Below are 16,684 nucleotides of genomic sequence, written 5' to 3'. Positions count from 1 at the left end.
CTACATGGCAGCCAATTTCTGTATCTCTCCCTGCAGTTTCTCTCTCTTACACATTTTCTGATGTCTGACCAACTTCTGATCTTTTCAAAGAATGCTTGTGCTCTTCTAAGATTTTAGCCTCCATTCACACAAGTTCTACAGAAATCCTGAGTGAAGGTCAAAACCAGAGACTATTTTTCCTACTAGAAGATGTTGAAAGTTAAGCCACAATGGGAATAGAAAAACATTCTCTTGTAAAATAATCACCTGGATAGTAGTCATTATATAAACAATGTCTTTGGCTGAAATAGAGTAACGATTGTTTTCAGATTCCACATTCTACTCTGCAAATCTATTTCATTTGAGGAAGTAAAGGCACTTACTAAAACTTTTTTCAGACCACTGAAAACTCCTTAATTACAGTGTTAGCACCTTGAAGCAATAATTTATTATTATGTTGAGTGCAATGCTGTTACCATGGTCCTAATGAAGACACAACTGTAAATATCAGGAGCTGACAGGGCTATCTCAGTTCTTACCACAGGTAACCAAGAAAGCACCAAACTGTAAGTTACAAAATCCTGAGGGTGCAACTCCCATGACATCAAACAGCACTGTGGTGATAAAAAGAAAGTTAAGAATAAAAAAGCTGGATTGGAAGGAGTCACTAAAAAAGTTTTACAAATACCTTGACTCTTGAATTTCTGCAAGTTGTCAGGGTTTTCAACTATCTGTTGAGGAAAGACAAAGGTGGTGTAATTGGTACAAGGGACAGAGGAACATTATAGAAGCAATACTTTAACAGCAGAACTTTCTTAAATTCAATTCTTTCTTAAGTCCAAATCTTAAATTGTCCTCTATCTGTTTGGGGTTTTTGTTAGGGTTTTTAACTGAACTTTTTGCAAAATATTTTTTAAAATTCCTTAAATCTGTTTTAACAGTCATTTAGACTAAAGGAAATTGCATCTCATTTAGGTGAAAGTTTTGTAAGTCCTTAAGGGATTTCCTACACCTAGAACAACCCAGTAATAATTAGGTATATAAATTGCACTGAAAATAACTGAGAGAAAAGCAAAGTTTAGACTTCACAAACTATTTAGAAACCAAAATCAATTGAGTATTAGAGAATTTAGAACATTGACAGTGTTAATGTTACAATACCAACAAAATTAATGGCAGTCAGGAAATGGAAATGACCTCATACATCACTTGGTTCAGCTGTGGTATAGGAATCTTCCTATCGTGCACAACAGGGTCAAGCCAAATTCTCTCAAGCATCAATAACAAAATGTCAGGAACTAAATACACTTCTCATATGCTTTTATATACTCCTCACCTACGAAAAGAACTAACAAAATTGAATTTGCAGTCCCAAAATGTTTCTGTCTCTTTGTTTGGGATTTTTTGGGAAATGCTTTGGCTAGTAAAATGAACCTACTTAGCACCAACAGAAGACAAGTTTACTTAAACTGAATTATTATTTTTGCAGTTGCTCAGCAGGATAAAAACAATCTAGTCTACTAATCCAAAATAGAAGTGATCATCTTAACCCAAAACAGATGTAAGGAAAACGATCTGTACAACTAGAGTCCTTAAATTTTCCTAATAAATAGAAACTGACTTTTACAAATAATACTTCTTTGACAATATGGTATTATACAAAACAGTACAAACAATGTAAGACGTCAATGTAATTCCACATGTACCCAAAACATCTACAGTTGAAAATGTGCTGTGATGTCATTCAAACAGCTCTCATGGATTTTAATAATGAAATAAATAAAATTATAATTTTTTTTATAACAAAGAAAAAAATTCATAAGTTAAAAACTATCTTCTATTAAAAAAAGTAGAAGAAAAATCTCAATTACACTTTCCTTAGTTGAGAATCTGGTTTTTTACTATGTAAATATTTGTCACACAAAAAGTTTTGGCAGAAGGATTTCAATGCACCTTAGAAAAACAAGAAAACAAAATAAAAGAATGGAAAAAGCTGATGCAGCCTGACATCAGAACAAAGTGTCTTTTATTTAATGCAAAGAAAAAAAAATAAACCAGCCAACACAACTTGACAATGTGAGAGCTCTTAGGCAGGCATAGTCAGAGCCCAAAACACTTTTAAACAGGATTAACTGAGGAAGTGTCAAGTAAAAGCCATAAGGCATTCAGATGAATGAGAACAAAATGGTATGCAGCCATGGACATGGAACCATTTGTTGATGCCAGAAGGCTCACCATGTTTTCTTGCTTTTGTCGTAACTGTAAAGTCAAGTCACTCAACATTTGGCTGAGGGTTGCCCGCACAGCGGTGTTAATGCTCCGCTGGTGACAGCTAGATACATATGTCTCAATGCAAACCTGATGAGGAAACAAGACAGCAGCACAAAGAGATCAACTTCCCCTTACCAGGAACACAGTTTAGGAGGATACCAAGGTCTCTCACATGCAGATAGTCAGCCTTCCTTACTATTTAGCACATTAGAAGTTTTTAGCTGTCTTGGTTGGAAAGCCAAGTAATTCATCAGTCACACAGCTGCAGGAATGGTAGGGCAAAACTGGCAAAGTCTCCTGTCAAATCCAAGTGATTTTGGTATTTATCTCACTTTATACAGAACTCATTGAATGAGGCTTTGATTATTCATGTCTTGATACTTATTGTAACTACCTCGCTGCAAGTCTATGTCTGCAATGTAAATATCCTCCAATTCTTCAAGCTTGTTGCTTCTGATGTAAAGGTATTTGCCACTTATTCTACAACAATCATTATGTACTGTATCGCATGTGAAAACTTTTAAGGTCTTTCTTAACACAGAAAATACAATAGCACTCTACCATAAATAACACAAACAACTGCCTTTTAATAACTGGCAATCCAGCAGAGGGCTCCTCTTCTCAGAGATCCCATGGGAACTAAGGTAGCAATAGAAGAACATTGATGGATCATCCAGTTCCCAACTCCAAGCCCAGCTGCTGACAGTTTTCTGACAATGTGCTGTGCCCAGAGTCATGCTTGACTTTTGCCCCAGGTGATCCTGCACAAGATATTTTGTGGGAGGTGCTGGGTCTCTGTAAGACCTTTGGTAACTGGAGTAGACAGTGTAAGCACATTGCACAGTAACTACTAAGTAGATAAAAATCTTGATGGAGCTGAGCAGGTTTGTGACAGAACTGTACAATACAGTCTTCTCGAAGAAGCAGTTTTGGTTCTTTGTCCTGCACTAAGCTTTATTGTTCACAATGACCACAAGAATCTTCCAAATCCAAAACAAACAACCAAAAAAAAAAAGTAAGTGACTGTTCACACACTTACATATTTTTCAGTTTTAGCAGTTTTATTCTGCCATTGTTTAGATATATAGCAAGTAAGAACTGTAAATATAAATGGAACTAGCTGTGAAAAATTATTTAAAATATTAATTCTTAAAAATATAAATGTGTAGTATAAATTATATGCATAAGGAGTATACAAAACTGCATCTGGTGTACATTTTTGAATGAGAAGGATATTATATGATGTAAAGTCACTTTTATAGTTCCCTAATGAGGATGAGCTTTTAAGAAGGAAAAATTAAAGTGATCTGATTACACGGTCTGATCAGTATTGACATAGGCACACAAACAAGACTCTTGATTGTTTCTAACTCCTATTGAAATGGAACCAAGCTGTCAATAGGTCAGTGATGAAGATGTTCTTGTAAGTTGGCCTGGACCAATTCTGCTCATCATTCAGCTATCCCTTGAACCCCAGTGGGCAAAATAACCCTAAAAGCTTGTTAACAACATACAGCCCTTCACAGAGGCCAAACCATTCCAGTGCTGCTGAGATAATTCTTTTTGAGCTGTAAGCCTCCTTCTAGAGTACCTGAATTAATTATTGAAGTACCATTCTTAGAGGTAGGCTGACTTTCTGCAAAGAGCATGGTTGATATCTCCTCCTTCTCTCCCTCCCCATGCGAGCTAATAAGCAAACAATACTTGAGTTGCAATCTTACAGAAGGCCTGTGTTCTGAATGGCTGGGCAAGGTACCTTTTGAAAAGCCACTGATGAAGAAGCAGCAGTAAAAATGCGAGAGCTCAGGGCTCCAAAGAGGTGTGCAATGGACATTTTGATCATTTCATGCATTCGGGGACTTCCAGCTCTATGGCATGCAAAACACAACTAAGAGCAAAACACAGAAGGGTTAGCTAATGGAACACAACAGAGTCACGCAAAATAAACCTCCAGAAGGCACACTGGAGCAACAAACACACACAAAAAAACCATGAAAGAGCATCAACTACATTTTCCTGCAGGTGTCTAGGCAAGCATGGGAAGGTGCACAGAACAAGATTTAATCCATTTTTCATACTACTAATCTCTTTTCAATATTATTAATACTTAGGGCAGAAATTATAGTAGTCTTCATGTTGGATGCTTTCTGAAGTTGAAGCTGATAAGGTTCAGAATGATTTTGAGTGCCATTGTTTTGTACACATGAATTGCAAACGATCAGACAGTGCAAAATGGCCAGACTGTAGCTTTGTTTGTCAGAGACAGTCCTCAGGGTGTTCCACTAGTAATGAAGGCAGCACCTTTCCAATCCTGGAGTGGTTCTACTTGCTACAGAGTGCAGGCTAGGAAAACTAAGGGACTGATTTGGAAAGAAATGTTAAATAGCATGGGCACTGGAACAGAAAGCTCCTCTTTGCCACCTTTCCCTTAGAGCAAGTCAGAAGGTTAACCAAATGCTGAACTGAGATATTATTTTCTGTTTCCTACTGCTTATATGTTGGCTAATTCAGATACAAAGGCATAGTGATGCCAGCTATTAAAATCTTTGCCTTACCTAAAGCCTGGGGAGGAACTTGTGGAAACATGTATATGCCTGGTAGGATTTGCTATTTAGAGAGACTTAGGCTATTTAGGAAAACCTGAGGCAGTATTTTCTCAAGAAGTGTGGAGAAAATAGCTGTACATCCAAACACTCCAAATAGAGGCAAGCACACTCTGTATTACTGCTTGCTCCAATTCATTGAAGGAAATGAGTTTTGCTTGCTTTGCTGGCACATCTCATCATGCATTAGTCTTGTTCACCATAAAAGAAAAGAACTAGCATTGTCCTAGTTTGTATCAGTACACTAGCAAAGCTTTTTAAAAACCAGATTGGCTGAGAATAAACTGAAATGCAACTACCAAAACCAGCAGAGTTTCACATCAATCTGTGAAAGACAACTGCCAATTTTCAGAATGCTTTTGATGAATAAAAACCCTCTTTACAGAGAGAACAGAAAATATTATTTCTGATTATTTCTACAGTTTATACCACACAGACCATCATTGATTGACCATTTCCCCCTAGTCTCAGGTAGTGGTCTTAAAGACTGAAAGCTGAAGGGCTCAGAGTCATTAAATGCTTTTGCCAGCAAGCACTTTGTTTAATCTCAAGCTCTTTACCTACAGCCAAGAGATGCACTAAGCTGAATTCATCAGCTTTTGCCTTGCATGTTAGGAAGTCTGTGAGATATGTGAGAAAAACTGCAGTAGGGGAAATTATCTGTATTTTTTTCCAGTGTGTGACACTGACATAAAGAGGGTTTAGTAGAAATTAAAAAACTGTGGCTTGCTTTAAGTAGCAATTCAATTCATCCCTGCTGCAGCATCTACAGATGGGGCTTACAAAGACCTCCAAAAATAGACACGCCTTATGGTCTCACCTAGCACAAGAGAAACTAAAATCTAAGCTGTGCTAATCTAGAATGATTACTATCTTTTTCATCTGGTATATGTTATATACATGAACTATTTATGTTGTATCCTTGCCTTTTAAAGCCCTTTTTTCTTCTGCAAAATGGAAGTAATTTTCTTTGGTTTCCTGTTATCCCTACAACTCCTTTCTCAGCTTCTGATAAGATAAAGCAAGGTCAGTTTTATTACTGAACTCAGAACATACTGTAACTTCCAGCTAAAGTAAGCTATTTTCACATGGGATTTTTGTTTTTACAAAAAAACTCCACCCCAAATAACAAAAACTGAGAAGTAACACATCTCTAAGTGTCTACAGACACTTGGGAGTGTGGGACATGTAAGTAACATTTATATTCCTTCATGGACACTAGCTCTGCCCATACCACGTTAACAATGTACTTTTATAATAGATTCTGCACACAGCAGTGTGGTTTGCACAGGAGAATTAAGTGCTCCTGTACATTTTCTCTAAGCTGAACAAACAGCCCATAGCTTGCAACACGCTACTAAAAATATCACTCACCTACAGAGGCTCAGGTAATATGCCTGCAAGTATGTTTTTCTACAACCAAAGCTCCTTTACAATTTAATTCATATTAAAATCTAATGGAATAAAGGGAGTAGAGTGACTAAGAACCCAATGGATCAAGGGGCATTATAACTATTTTACTTGGATGTGTCAGGAAAGAAATACACACAAGGAACAGTGAGGTACTTATGCTAACATGGCACACTATGGCTTATAAACTTCTCTTCAGGAAACTCCATTATTGTTAGAGTTGCAGCCAGTAGGAAATCAGTGCAGTGCTGTTTTATGAAGAACTCAAGAAAATTTTTCTATTGCAAAAGCAAAATAAATATGAGAAGTAGTAAATGTGTAATGCTGTAATAAACAATTATCAGTCAACTTCCAAGACTGCCTTCCCATGCAAGCCCAAACCTGCCCAACTTGCAACTATTTCTTCACACTACACATAAGGTAATACCAGTCATAATGATGGTAGACGTGTTTTAGACTGGTTCAGTTTCAGGCTACACATGGAAGGCACACTCAAGGTAGTAGGGAAAGCTTAAGTGACACAAGCAGTGTTATAACAGAGGCACTTACCTCAGCAATCTTCAACACTGAACTCCCATTCAGCTCAAAGGTGGAGGTATATGTTATACAGAGCAAGACCTTGCATCAAAAGAGAGGAAATGAAAAAAATTAAGTTTCAGCCATTATTGACTCTCCTTCCCACCCTTGTGCTCCTAGCCAAAACTCCTTCCAACTTGGAGAAACAGCATCAGAAGCTTCTTAGCACCGTGTGTTATTGGGATAGAGGAGATCCTCCTGAGAAGCTGCATCTGTTGGCCCCAGAAGCACCACCCAATGGATTACTTATTGCTGTCTCCTACATATGACCACCAAAAGGAAGACAATCCAGTGATCAACTCTGGCCTTGGACCCCTATTCATATTTTAACCACAAGCTTTGCATGATTTACAATCAGTCCTTCCATTCACTTCTATCAATATAACAAAAGAGAAAGGAAAAATACAATGCAAGTTATTACTTAAGTGGCACAGACAGATAAGTATTATGTGAAAAAATCCATTAATTACTGCCTGAGGATTTCCCAGCACAGGATATTTGCACTAAGTGTATTATAGTCACTTGATAATGAGCAGCTAAAAAACATCCATAAGCCCCAGTTCATGAAGGGAGGCTTTTTCTGTCCTGAATTCAGCAGGAAGAATAAGACACTAAAAGACCAATTCAACATCTTGCTTTGAAGAGAAGGGGAGTTAGAATGTGATGTGAACGACCAGGATAAATGGGTGAGTGAGGCAATGCGGCGAGAGATGCTGTGGTGTCTGATGCCTTTTGTGTCTGAAGATTTCTTCCCTCTCTCCTGTCTTCCTTTCCAATCTCCTCTGCCCCACAGAAGACAGAATCTCAGCTACTGTTCTCTCTCCTTCAAAGCATAAAAGCCCTCCAGTACCAGAATTTATGTTTGGCTTGTTCTGAAATAGAATAAGTTTCTTGGGATAAGTGTAGCAGCAAATATCAAATCACATTAACACTAATGTATTGGTCCCTACAGCTTCTCAGCCCTACTCAGAACTGCTGTTCTCTGCTTCACAAGGAAGTTTGGGGCATCAGATAAGTCAACATTAATGGCTGTTAACTAGAAGCAAAGTACAGAAGAGTCTGTCCACAGGTGAGTGTGACATTTTCTTGAAGGAGGACATAAATAAACTGTTTAGCATTTTGGGAGTCATACTGAAAAGTTACTATACACTGAAATGCACTGCACCTTTACAAGTGTTTTTCTTAGCAGAAAATCTGTATTTCACTACAGGATGTCACACCTTACTCTAAGGTTGTTGGGTTTTCTGTTTGCTTGTTTGCATTTTTGTTTTGTAAATAAAATGCCAGTAAGGAGCTTGATCCTCTTCTTACAGACGATGATTTTACTACAAAGAGTGTTCCAAGTAAACCATTGTGTAATGGCAATTTTACAGTTTTCTGTACATGATATCTTGATTTGACTCTCAGTCCTTCATAAATAGAAGCTGGATAATGTGGATGAATACTAGGGGTAGTGACAACCGAAAAGGGCACACTACTCTTATGAATTACAATAGTCCTGCACTAGAAACGCTTTTTTAGATATTTAGCATTTATCTTGGGAGCAAAGTTTCTGAGCCAAATCCCTTCTTCATGGTTTCTCTTTTCTTTGAAATGGACAAAATGGAATTTCTTAGAAGTGTTGTACAGCCCACCTCAATATTACAAGGAGAGATACAAGCTACACAGCACTTGAACTTGCCAGAGAAAGCAATATAATTCTAACTACAAATAATTAAGAATGCTGTACTTTGTATTTCTTGACAGGAAGAAATACAAAGTATTCCTTTGTATTTATTTGTATATACAGGAAGAAAACTCCACAAATTTCTCTGCAATCCATTACATTTACTGGTACATGCACAAGTGCCAGTGAAAAGGAACTGTGGTACCTTTTTTCCTGTCCCCAGAGCAAATTCTATAGAACAACAGAAAGGTAAACAGTAAATTATAAAAACTCTCAATCTCATTTGGCTAATAATAACATAAGTTATAAGGACTGTTATTTCCATCTGCTGCTCAGTCCATATGTGAAAAATTTAAAGCTTTGAAGCCAAACAATTTTGTTTAGCACTAACTAGATTCTTAACTACTGGCCAGCCTCACAGTCAGCTGTGGGGCCTCACTTTCTCAGCTATTAATTACACTGAAATTTTATTGACATTTCTAATAGCTGTGAGAGCTCAGCAGCTGGCTAAAAATATATATTCAGTATACTCAAGGAAAAACTGATTTGTATCCTCCAGACACTGCTGTGTAAAACACAGGTGTAGAACACAGTTTCTAAACACACAGAGACAAGTGTTACTTCCCACTGACAAATCTCTTCTTATCACACTAAGAACCTTGATGGACATCCATGACTAATCCTATTCAGTGGTTTGTGTGTCCTGATTTTCCCTACTTGTAAACCCTTATTTACTTCATGTGATTTTCTGCTCTCTTGTCCCATCTTGGCTTTGTAGTATGTGTTACTATCTAATGTTTGCCACAGATCAAAACCTGGGTGCCAAGACACTACAATTCATGGAAGGACACATAAGTTCAGGCGTTCTTTTAAGCCTTTGCCCTGCAAAATCTCTTTCTTCCCTCCTTTTTTTTTGTGTGTGTTTATATTTTTGTTGTTGTTTTTGTTTTTTTTTTAAATTTCCATCTTTTATAGAGCTGAATTGTGAAAAGTCAGTGCATATATATACACACCCACAAATATATATATATATATTCTTTTCTGTCACAAATCCCAAAAATCTGCATGTAACATGTGAATGATAGAAACATCAGAGATCAAGCTCAGTAAGGAAGTGATGATCAAAACTTTGCTATGAAGCAAAAGAGAATTTCAGCAAAAAGACTGCTAAGTTTTGACTGCTATTCTTTCTAAAAAATAATACTGGGAACCCAGTATATGCTAGAGAAAGGGCATACAACCTGATGCAACCAAATGACAGAAGCACAAGTAATCAGCCAGTATATTCTTGGCTTACTCCACTGCTACCACAAATCATTTGTAAGTTCTGAAACATGTCTCTGACCAATACACAAGACTGCTCTCAGCTATGATTTCCATCAGCACTGCTGCAGGACTCATTTACAGTCATGGCAATGATCCAAACACTTAACTTGCATGTTTTCCCTTTTATGTGGAATAAACAGGAAGACAGCAGGCTTCTCTTTTAAATTACTGGATGAAAAATGGGACTAAAACCAACCAAACAAAACCAAACTTAATAATTCCAATCCACTGAAAACACTGAGTCTCCAAACAGGATACCCCCACAGACTGCTTAACTACTCATGATACTAATTCAAACAATCTGTATTTAAAAAAATTAAAGAAAAGAAAGATAGAGGCTTTCTTGGGCAATAACTTGTTGTTTTTGCAACCACTGGTATGGAAAGCAAAAACAAAACTACAAGGCAGTTCCTAATAACTAGAAAGCAATTCCAGTAAAAAACAAAATTGAAAACCAGCTTTTACTGACTGGTATGGACTCTAAACCACATTTTGTTTCTTTTTTTTTTTTTGAAGAAGGAACTTATATGACTGTAGAGACAGTTTCAAAGTCACACAGCTTCCAGGATTTTTTAACTGGCTTGCATTATCTTGCAAATGCCCAATGAGATCACATTTCCATAAATGGTTTATCCATAATGAAAGTATTTATTTTAATTACTGTTGAAGCTCTAACCATCATGGAACAAGAAATATAATTCCTACACCCTGGAGTCCCAGGATACAGTCCCAAATGTAGTATTAGAGTATGCACATGGTAGTTTCCACAATAAGTAGAAACAAAACCAAAAACTCTGCCTCTGATATGTCAATTGAAAGAAAATGTACAGGAAACAAAATGAAGTGCAATGTAATTAAACTGACATCACAATGTCTATCCATCCTGTGCTATGTGCTCTAGGATTACCCTGCTTGAGCAGAGAGATTGGACCAGATAACCACTGTGGTCCCTTACAATCGTGCCTGTTCTGTGTTTCTGTGTGATTCCACACTTTAATGGTTGGATGGGGATTTGAACAACTTGGTCTAGTGGAAGGTGCCCCTGTCCATGGCAGGAGCATTAGAACTAGGTGAACTTTAGGGTTCCTTTCAACTCAAACCATTCTGTGACCTCTTGAAGAGGAAAAAAGTGGCAATGTTTTTAGATTGTAAGGCTGCCTATCGTTGCTAGCCAAGTTCCTTAAGTGCTTAGTACATATCTGTAGTACAAAGCAATTCTCACATTGAAGAGCTTATTTCATGTGGAGGCACATGAAATAAGCACAGTGTATAGGAAAGCAAGCAGTACCCCCAAGAAAGACAGAAAAAGTTCAAAACTTTACAATTTAAAAAGAAAACAATTTTGCAACCACCTCTAATCCCTTTGTGGGATTTGTAAAAGAAGCCTTTTCTGACTTACTTCATTTGCAGGCTAGTAAACTTGGATGCAATGTGTGTCAGATGATTCTCACATCCTGCCCCTCAGAGGAAAACCCTGATAGGAAGGACAGCCCTTTACCTCATTCAGTAGTTTGACATTTAAAGTCATCCAGTATTTCTGCAAAATAGTTTGGACAGGAGGTGTCTCCCTATTTGTCAGAATAACTGGTAACCTGCTCATGTCGCACTCTTTGGCCTTGAAGGAAAACAAGGGCAAGAGAAACAAAGCACATTAATGAAGTCATTTGCACTAAGTCACCATGTGTCACTGTACCAAACAGCAGATTTTAATTATGGAGAGAGAGGACATAATGCTATGAATTAGTAAACCCATAAATGCTGCTCAGCATTATGAATGCACCAGGGCTTCAAAAAGCATGCAGTAGAAAGGGAAATCTTACACAATCAATCATACCTTTGTCCTAAGAGCAACTTTCTTAGTTCAGTACCCATTATATTACAGTGGTTTATCTGATTTATCTGGAGAATTTGTTTCTGTGTATCTGGTTTGTCTGAAGAACTTGTTTCTATGTGAGAATTCATCTTGTAATTTGCAATTCTTCATTAAACATTTTTTGTTGTTATCTGAGAATAATGTTATCACAGTCAGATAGAAGTACTGTGTTATTAAAAAGGTGGTCAACTCATAAATGAAAGTGACTATAACATGCATGAGAACAAAGGAAAAAGAAAAAAAAATATCCAAGTGTCTCTCCTGTTTAGGATTCCTTCCATACTTCCCACTTCCTCAATACTTGGTTTCAGCTGTCTGGGTGCCACAGTTACACTCAAAGCCTAATTGCAGTCTTTCCTGGAGGGATAGCTTTTTAGAGTCAGGGCTAGTGATGAAAAATTACCAAAAACTCAAAGAGAGGACTATATAAGGACTATATCTGGTACAGGAGAACCTCACACATCATCAGCACTGGCATGCTGAGTGCTCAGAGAAGAAAATGCCCATTTAGTTCACTGGCTTAAAACAGAACTGCTGCTGAACACTGTGGAAGGGGCTAACAGCGGGCCTGTTAGCTAAAGGAGCAAGAAGAAGCTGAGAAGTAGAAGAAACTGATAAAGAGCTCTCTCCAAGGCTGCAACCAAGGAGACCGAGAGAAGAAAGATAGAACTTTGCAGCTGGATGAAGCATTTTTAGAAAGTTAGTTAAGTCACTATAACTTCTCACCAATAGTATTATGTTGATTTATTGTGGCCAATAGTAAAGATAGAAGAAGCATAAACAATTGGAAAGTGTATAAAAATCAGCCATGTTCAATAATAAAGTGTTGCCAACTGAGACTGCTTGTAGTCTCTGCTTTATGTCGTGACTGCCTCGACAGCGACAGAACACTATTTATGGTGGCATGAAACCAAGTGAAACTTCTGCTTATGTAGTGCAGTTGTAGAAAGGAAAGAAATTATTCAAAGTTTGAAAAATACTTAACAGTGCTTGTCAACATTCTGACAGGGGGTTTCATCTTTAGAATTTTAACAATTAAAGGCAGGGAAAAATAAAGAAAAAGGCTGAACAGCAGTACTAGGATGACATTTCCTCCTTTACAGATTACAACCTATTCAGGTATACTGCATTACTTTACAAATTATACTATGCAAATCTGAGTAAAACAAAAGTGAAAAAGGAGAAATACCAAACTGGAAAACACCAACAAATAGTTTAAAGAGTTCTCAAATAAAAATGAAGTTTCATGCACCAATTACTAAAATGATTCAAAAGGATGTCAACACACGGATGTAAGTAGAGCTAGAGCTGTCAAGGAAAAAAGAACTAGTGTCTCCCCTGGGTGGAAAATTCTGACATTTTGTCTTGACAACAAGAGAATTTTTTGGGCAGGGGAGAGGGAAGATAACTCCCTTGCTCTCAGATAATACAAAGCTGTAACAGGGAAGCGTTCTGTATGGCAATGTACTTTACAACAGCTGATTTAAAATTAGTGTTTCAAGTCACTAGATTAATTGGCAAGAAGTTAGCCTCAACACAACCTAGGAAGTGGTGTCCCACAGGTCGCCTGGCCTGCCAGAGGATTTTACCCTATCCCAGACCATATCCTGACCTGCATCCAGGAAAATGCTATTAAAAAGCCAGATAAAGCTGGTTTTGTGGTTGCATCACCAACTGCCATGTCACATACAGTTTCTCTCTTTTTCCTCTCTTACAAGAGACGTGAGGAGCTCCAGGATACAGGACACAAGGAGCTGGCTGGCAGTGTCAGAACAGCTTATTGGGACACAAGTTCTCCTCTCAGCTGCCCCAGGGCCAGATGGTGCTAACAGCTATGGCTGATAAGCAAGAAGGAGTAAACTGGGTGCATCTGTGCACAGCTGTGGCACACCTGCAGTACAGGTACAATTGCGTGCAAAAGCGATGGCAAGTGACCCTTTCATGCCGCTGTTGTGTGGCTGCTTTGGCTGGCAGAACTTGCCACTGTCACCACAAGTAAGCATTAATGTCTGGCAGCTGGCAAAAGACTAAAAGGCCACGTGTCAAAGTTAAAGGTTTCTATATTTGGGGTTCTGATCATATTGCCTTTGCAATTCATTTTCGTAATGGTTAAGTGAACTCCAGGTTCTTGGTATGTGTGTCAGACTAAAAAAAGTCTATAAGAACTTGTACTTCCACACTTGATAGGTGTGAAATTACACTTTACAGAACTAGGGACTTGCTGCTTTTTGGTTGATGCCAATGATTTTGATTATGCCACACCAAATGTGACAGTTCCAATGTGACAGAATGAGCATGTTCTCTATCTGAAAACACCTTCATAATCCCACAACTCTGAGACAGTTAAAATTTTTGCACTAGAATTTCTTCAGAAAGAAACTAAGCCTACTTTTCTATCCTGCAAAACTTTTAAGCTGACCAACACTCTGCTTAGATTTTTGAAATTACACATCTGATGAAACCCATAGAGATTGTTCAGGGATTGAATTCAAGCACAGAATGGTGATGAGGAAAAGCCATGGATCCTGGAAAGAGTTTTCATTATAGAGATACTGTATTCACTACTGACTGGTTTAGGCAGTTATCCTCCAGCATCCATTTGGCCACATTCAGGCCATTACCATTATCATTCTTTTGGATTCCTTAAGGAGAAAGCTCTGCTATTTAATTCAAACCTGGGTTTGGCTACAATGACCAGGCACCTAAGAACCAGGGGAATTCTTTAATCACAGTACTAGGCATTTACTATAGTTCTAATTAACTCAGGAAAGGATGAGCTTATCTTGAAGCCCACAAGGTAGGTCATTCAATCCATTGGAATTAACCTGGTTACTTATAACTAAGCACATGAATAAAATGACTTTCAAAAATAACCAGAAAGAAGTAAAATGAGACAAGCAAACCCAAGAGGGTATGGATTTGTAGTTGGCCTACATTACAAAAATTTAACTTATGAAAAGGCTAAGCACTAAGAACTTTATGTAGCATCTCTCAGCAGGACTGATCTTAAAAAAAAAATCGTATTTGCACGATGCTGTGAAAGTCTTTACAGAATCCCCTCTTAAACAGAGCAGATGCTAACACACCTCCATTTGATTTTACAGTTCAAGACAAAGCAGAACAGTTGTAAATTATATTCGACTAAGCATAACCACATTGTATGTGGAAAAATGTATTTCATAAACATTAATCTTAAAATAATGAGAAGATATGTATCTGTGAGAGCTTATGAGTTATCATCTCATTTATTAATACTCAAGAAAATGGTTTAGAATATAATCATGCACAGAGACTGGGATTGTACAGTTGTGTTGTGTCAATGTTTTTGATCAAACTCTTTGGAGCCATTTTTCAAATACATGAATTGTTCTCTGTCTTGGAGGGCCAAAGACTTGCTCGAGCAGCAACAAAGTTCCTGACAAGTTTTCTGAAATAATTAACTGTAAGTTTTGCTTGGTTGGTCAAGCACAGTCCCCTTTCATTCAATATTTGCACCACATCGGGACTACCTCCCTGAACCTGTAACAACATGGTTGTACAGACCCTAAAACAGGTCAACTATAACTGCTATGAAAACTAAGGCAAAAAAAAAAGGTCACTAAACTTTCTCAGACTCCTTGTAGACTTTCAGTAGTGACCTTCTCAAGTGACTAATTTGACACCGTAACTGGAGCCCTATCAGTCTAATTAGTTACTACAGAATATAAATTAATAAAAACTAGGAAATGAGTCTTAGCACTCAAAGAATCACTTTGCACCTTTAAAGCATTATGGTAGCAATCTTGGAAAGAACAGCTGCTAATACTCAACCTAAAGACAGTTTGTCCTTACACAAACTAAGTTTTACCACAGAACTCTAAGTCAGATTTCAGTTCCAAATATATCCAAAGTGAAAACTGAAATCACAAAGAGAGCTGTCTACTATTATTACTGGAGAGCTCCCAAATGCTGTATTAATGGATCAGTGAAAAGACAAAGAGAAAAGATTGCCTTGACATGGCAGATTTAGCAAGGGTTCATTAAACCTCATTCACAGATAAAACAGACTTCTGTCTGACTCCTCACTGAAAGCCTACAGAAGAAAAATCCTAAAGAATTTGCCCATCTGCAAGAAATACACCTAATCCAGAAACAAATGCAAGTTGGAGTCACTGGGAATAAACTAATCTTTCCTAAATGAAACTGCTGTTCGCCATGTACAATAGGTAAATGATGGGAACTAGAAAAGTCTTCCCTCTAGAGCCACTTTGGAAGATTATTTTTTATTTAACAAGTCTATTAAAAAAACACCACAAGTAATGTTGCTGCAACTCAACCGTGTGAAGTCTTCTGAGATGTAATAAGAAGCAAAGCTTGGAATCTTCACTGACAGAAACAGAGTATATATTCATAACATGCCCAGCATATAACCATTAATTAGAACAGTGAAATAAAGAACAAGTATTTGGAAAAACATCAAACCCAAAAACTGTTTCTTTCACAAGAGGTCATTATTCTTTTTCTTGCTTGAAAATTTCTGTCCTGCAAGCTCTAAATTTCCCAGGAAATGTGGACATAGACTGGACTGAAATGCATTGAATTATGTGACAAGGCTGTCTCTGTGACTGAAGAAAACAAAAGCATGCAGTAGAAAGGGAAATCTTACACAATCAATCATACCTTTGTCCTAAGAGCAACTTTCTTAGTTCAGTACCCATTATATTACAGTGGTTTATCTGATTTATCTGGAGAATTTGTTTCTGTGTATCTAGTTTGTCTGAAGAACTTGTTTCTATGTGAGGATTCATCTTGTAATTTGCAATTCTTCATTAAACATTTTTTGTTGTTATCTGAGAATAATGTTATCACAGTCAGATAGAAGTACTGTGTTATTAAAAAGGTGGTCAACTCATAAATGAAAGTGACTATAACATGCATGAGAATAAAGGAAAAAGAAAAAAAAATATCCAAGTGTCTCTCCTGTTTAGGATTCCTTCCACA

The 16,684-nt window shown here is 37.4% G+C and overlaps 1 protein-coding gene across 2 annotated transcripts in view; it reads right to left on the bottom strand.

Moving 5' to 3' along the window:
- ARFGEF3 (ARFGEF family member 3) overlaps window positions 1-16,684 on the bottom strand; it is a 96,688-nt gene that overhangs the window by 58,602 nt on the left and 21,402 nt on the right. For both annotated transcript variants that reach the window (XM_036379416.2, XM_036379419.2), the window contains exons 5-7: window positions 6,813-6,881; window positions 2,215-2,337; window positions 668-710 (exon numbers count right to left, since the gene is read on the bottom strand). In XM_036379416.2, coding sequence (XP_036235309.1) covers window positions 668-710; window positions 2,215-2,337; window positions 6,813-6,881 — 235 coding nt within the window. The remainder of the gene's footprint in view (window positions 1-667; window positions 711-2,214; window positions 2,338-6,812; window positions 6,882-16,684) is intronic.

This window comes from Molothrus ater, chromosome 3 (assembly GCF_012460135.2).
Source record: "Molothrus ater isolate BHLD 08-10-18 breed brown headed cowbird chromosome 3, BPBGC_Mater_1.1, whole genome shotgun sequence".
Classification (NCBI taxonomy): domain Eukaryota; kingdom Metazoa; phylum Chordata; class Aves; order Passeriformes; family Icteridae; genus Molothrus; species Molothrus ater.
Note: the sequence above shows the minus strand (reverse complement) of the source record. Positions and strands in the feature narration are given on the sequence as shown.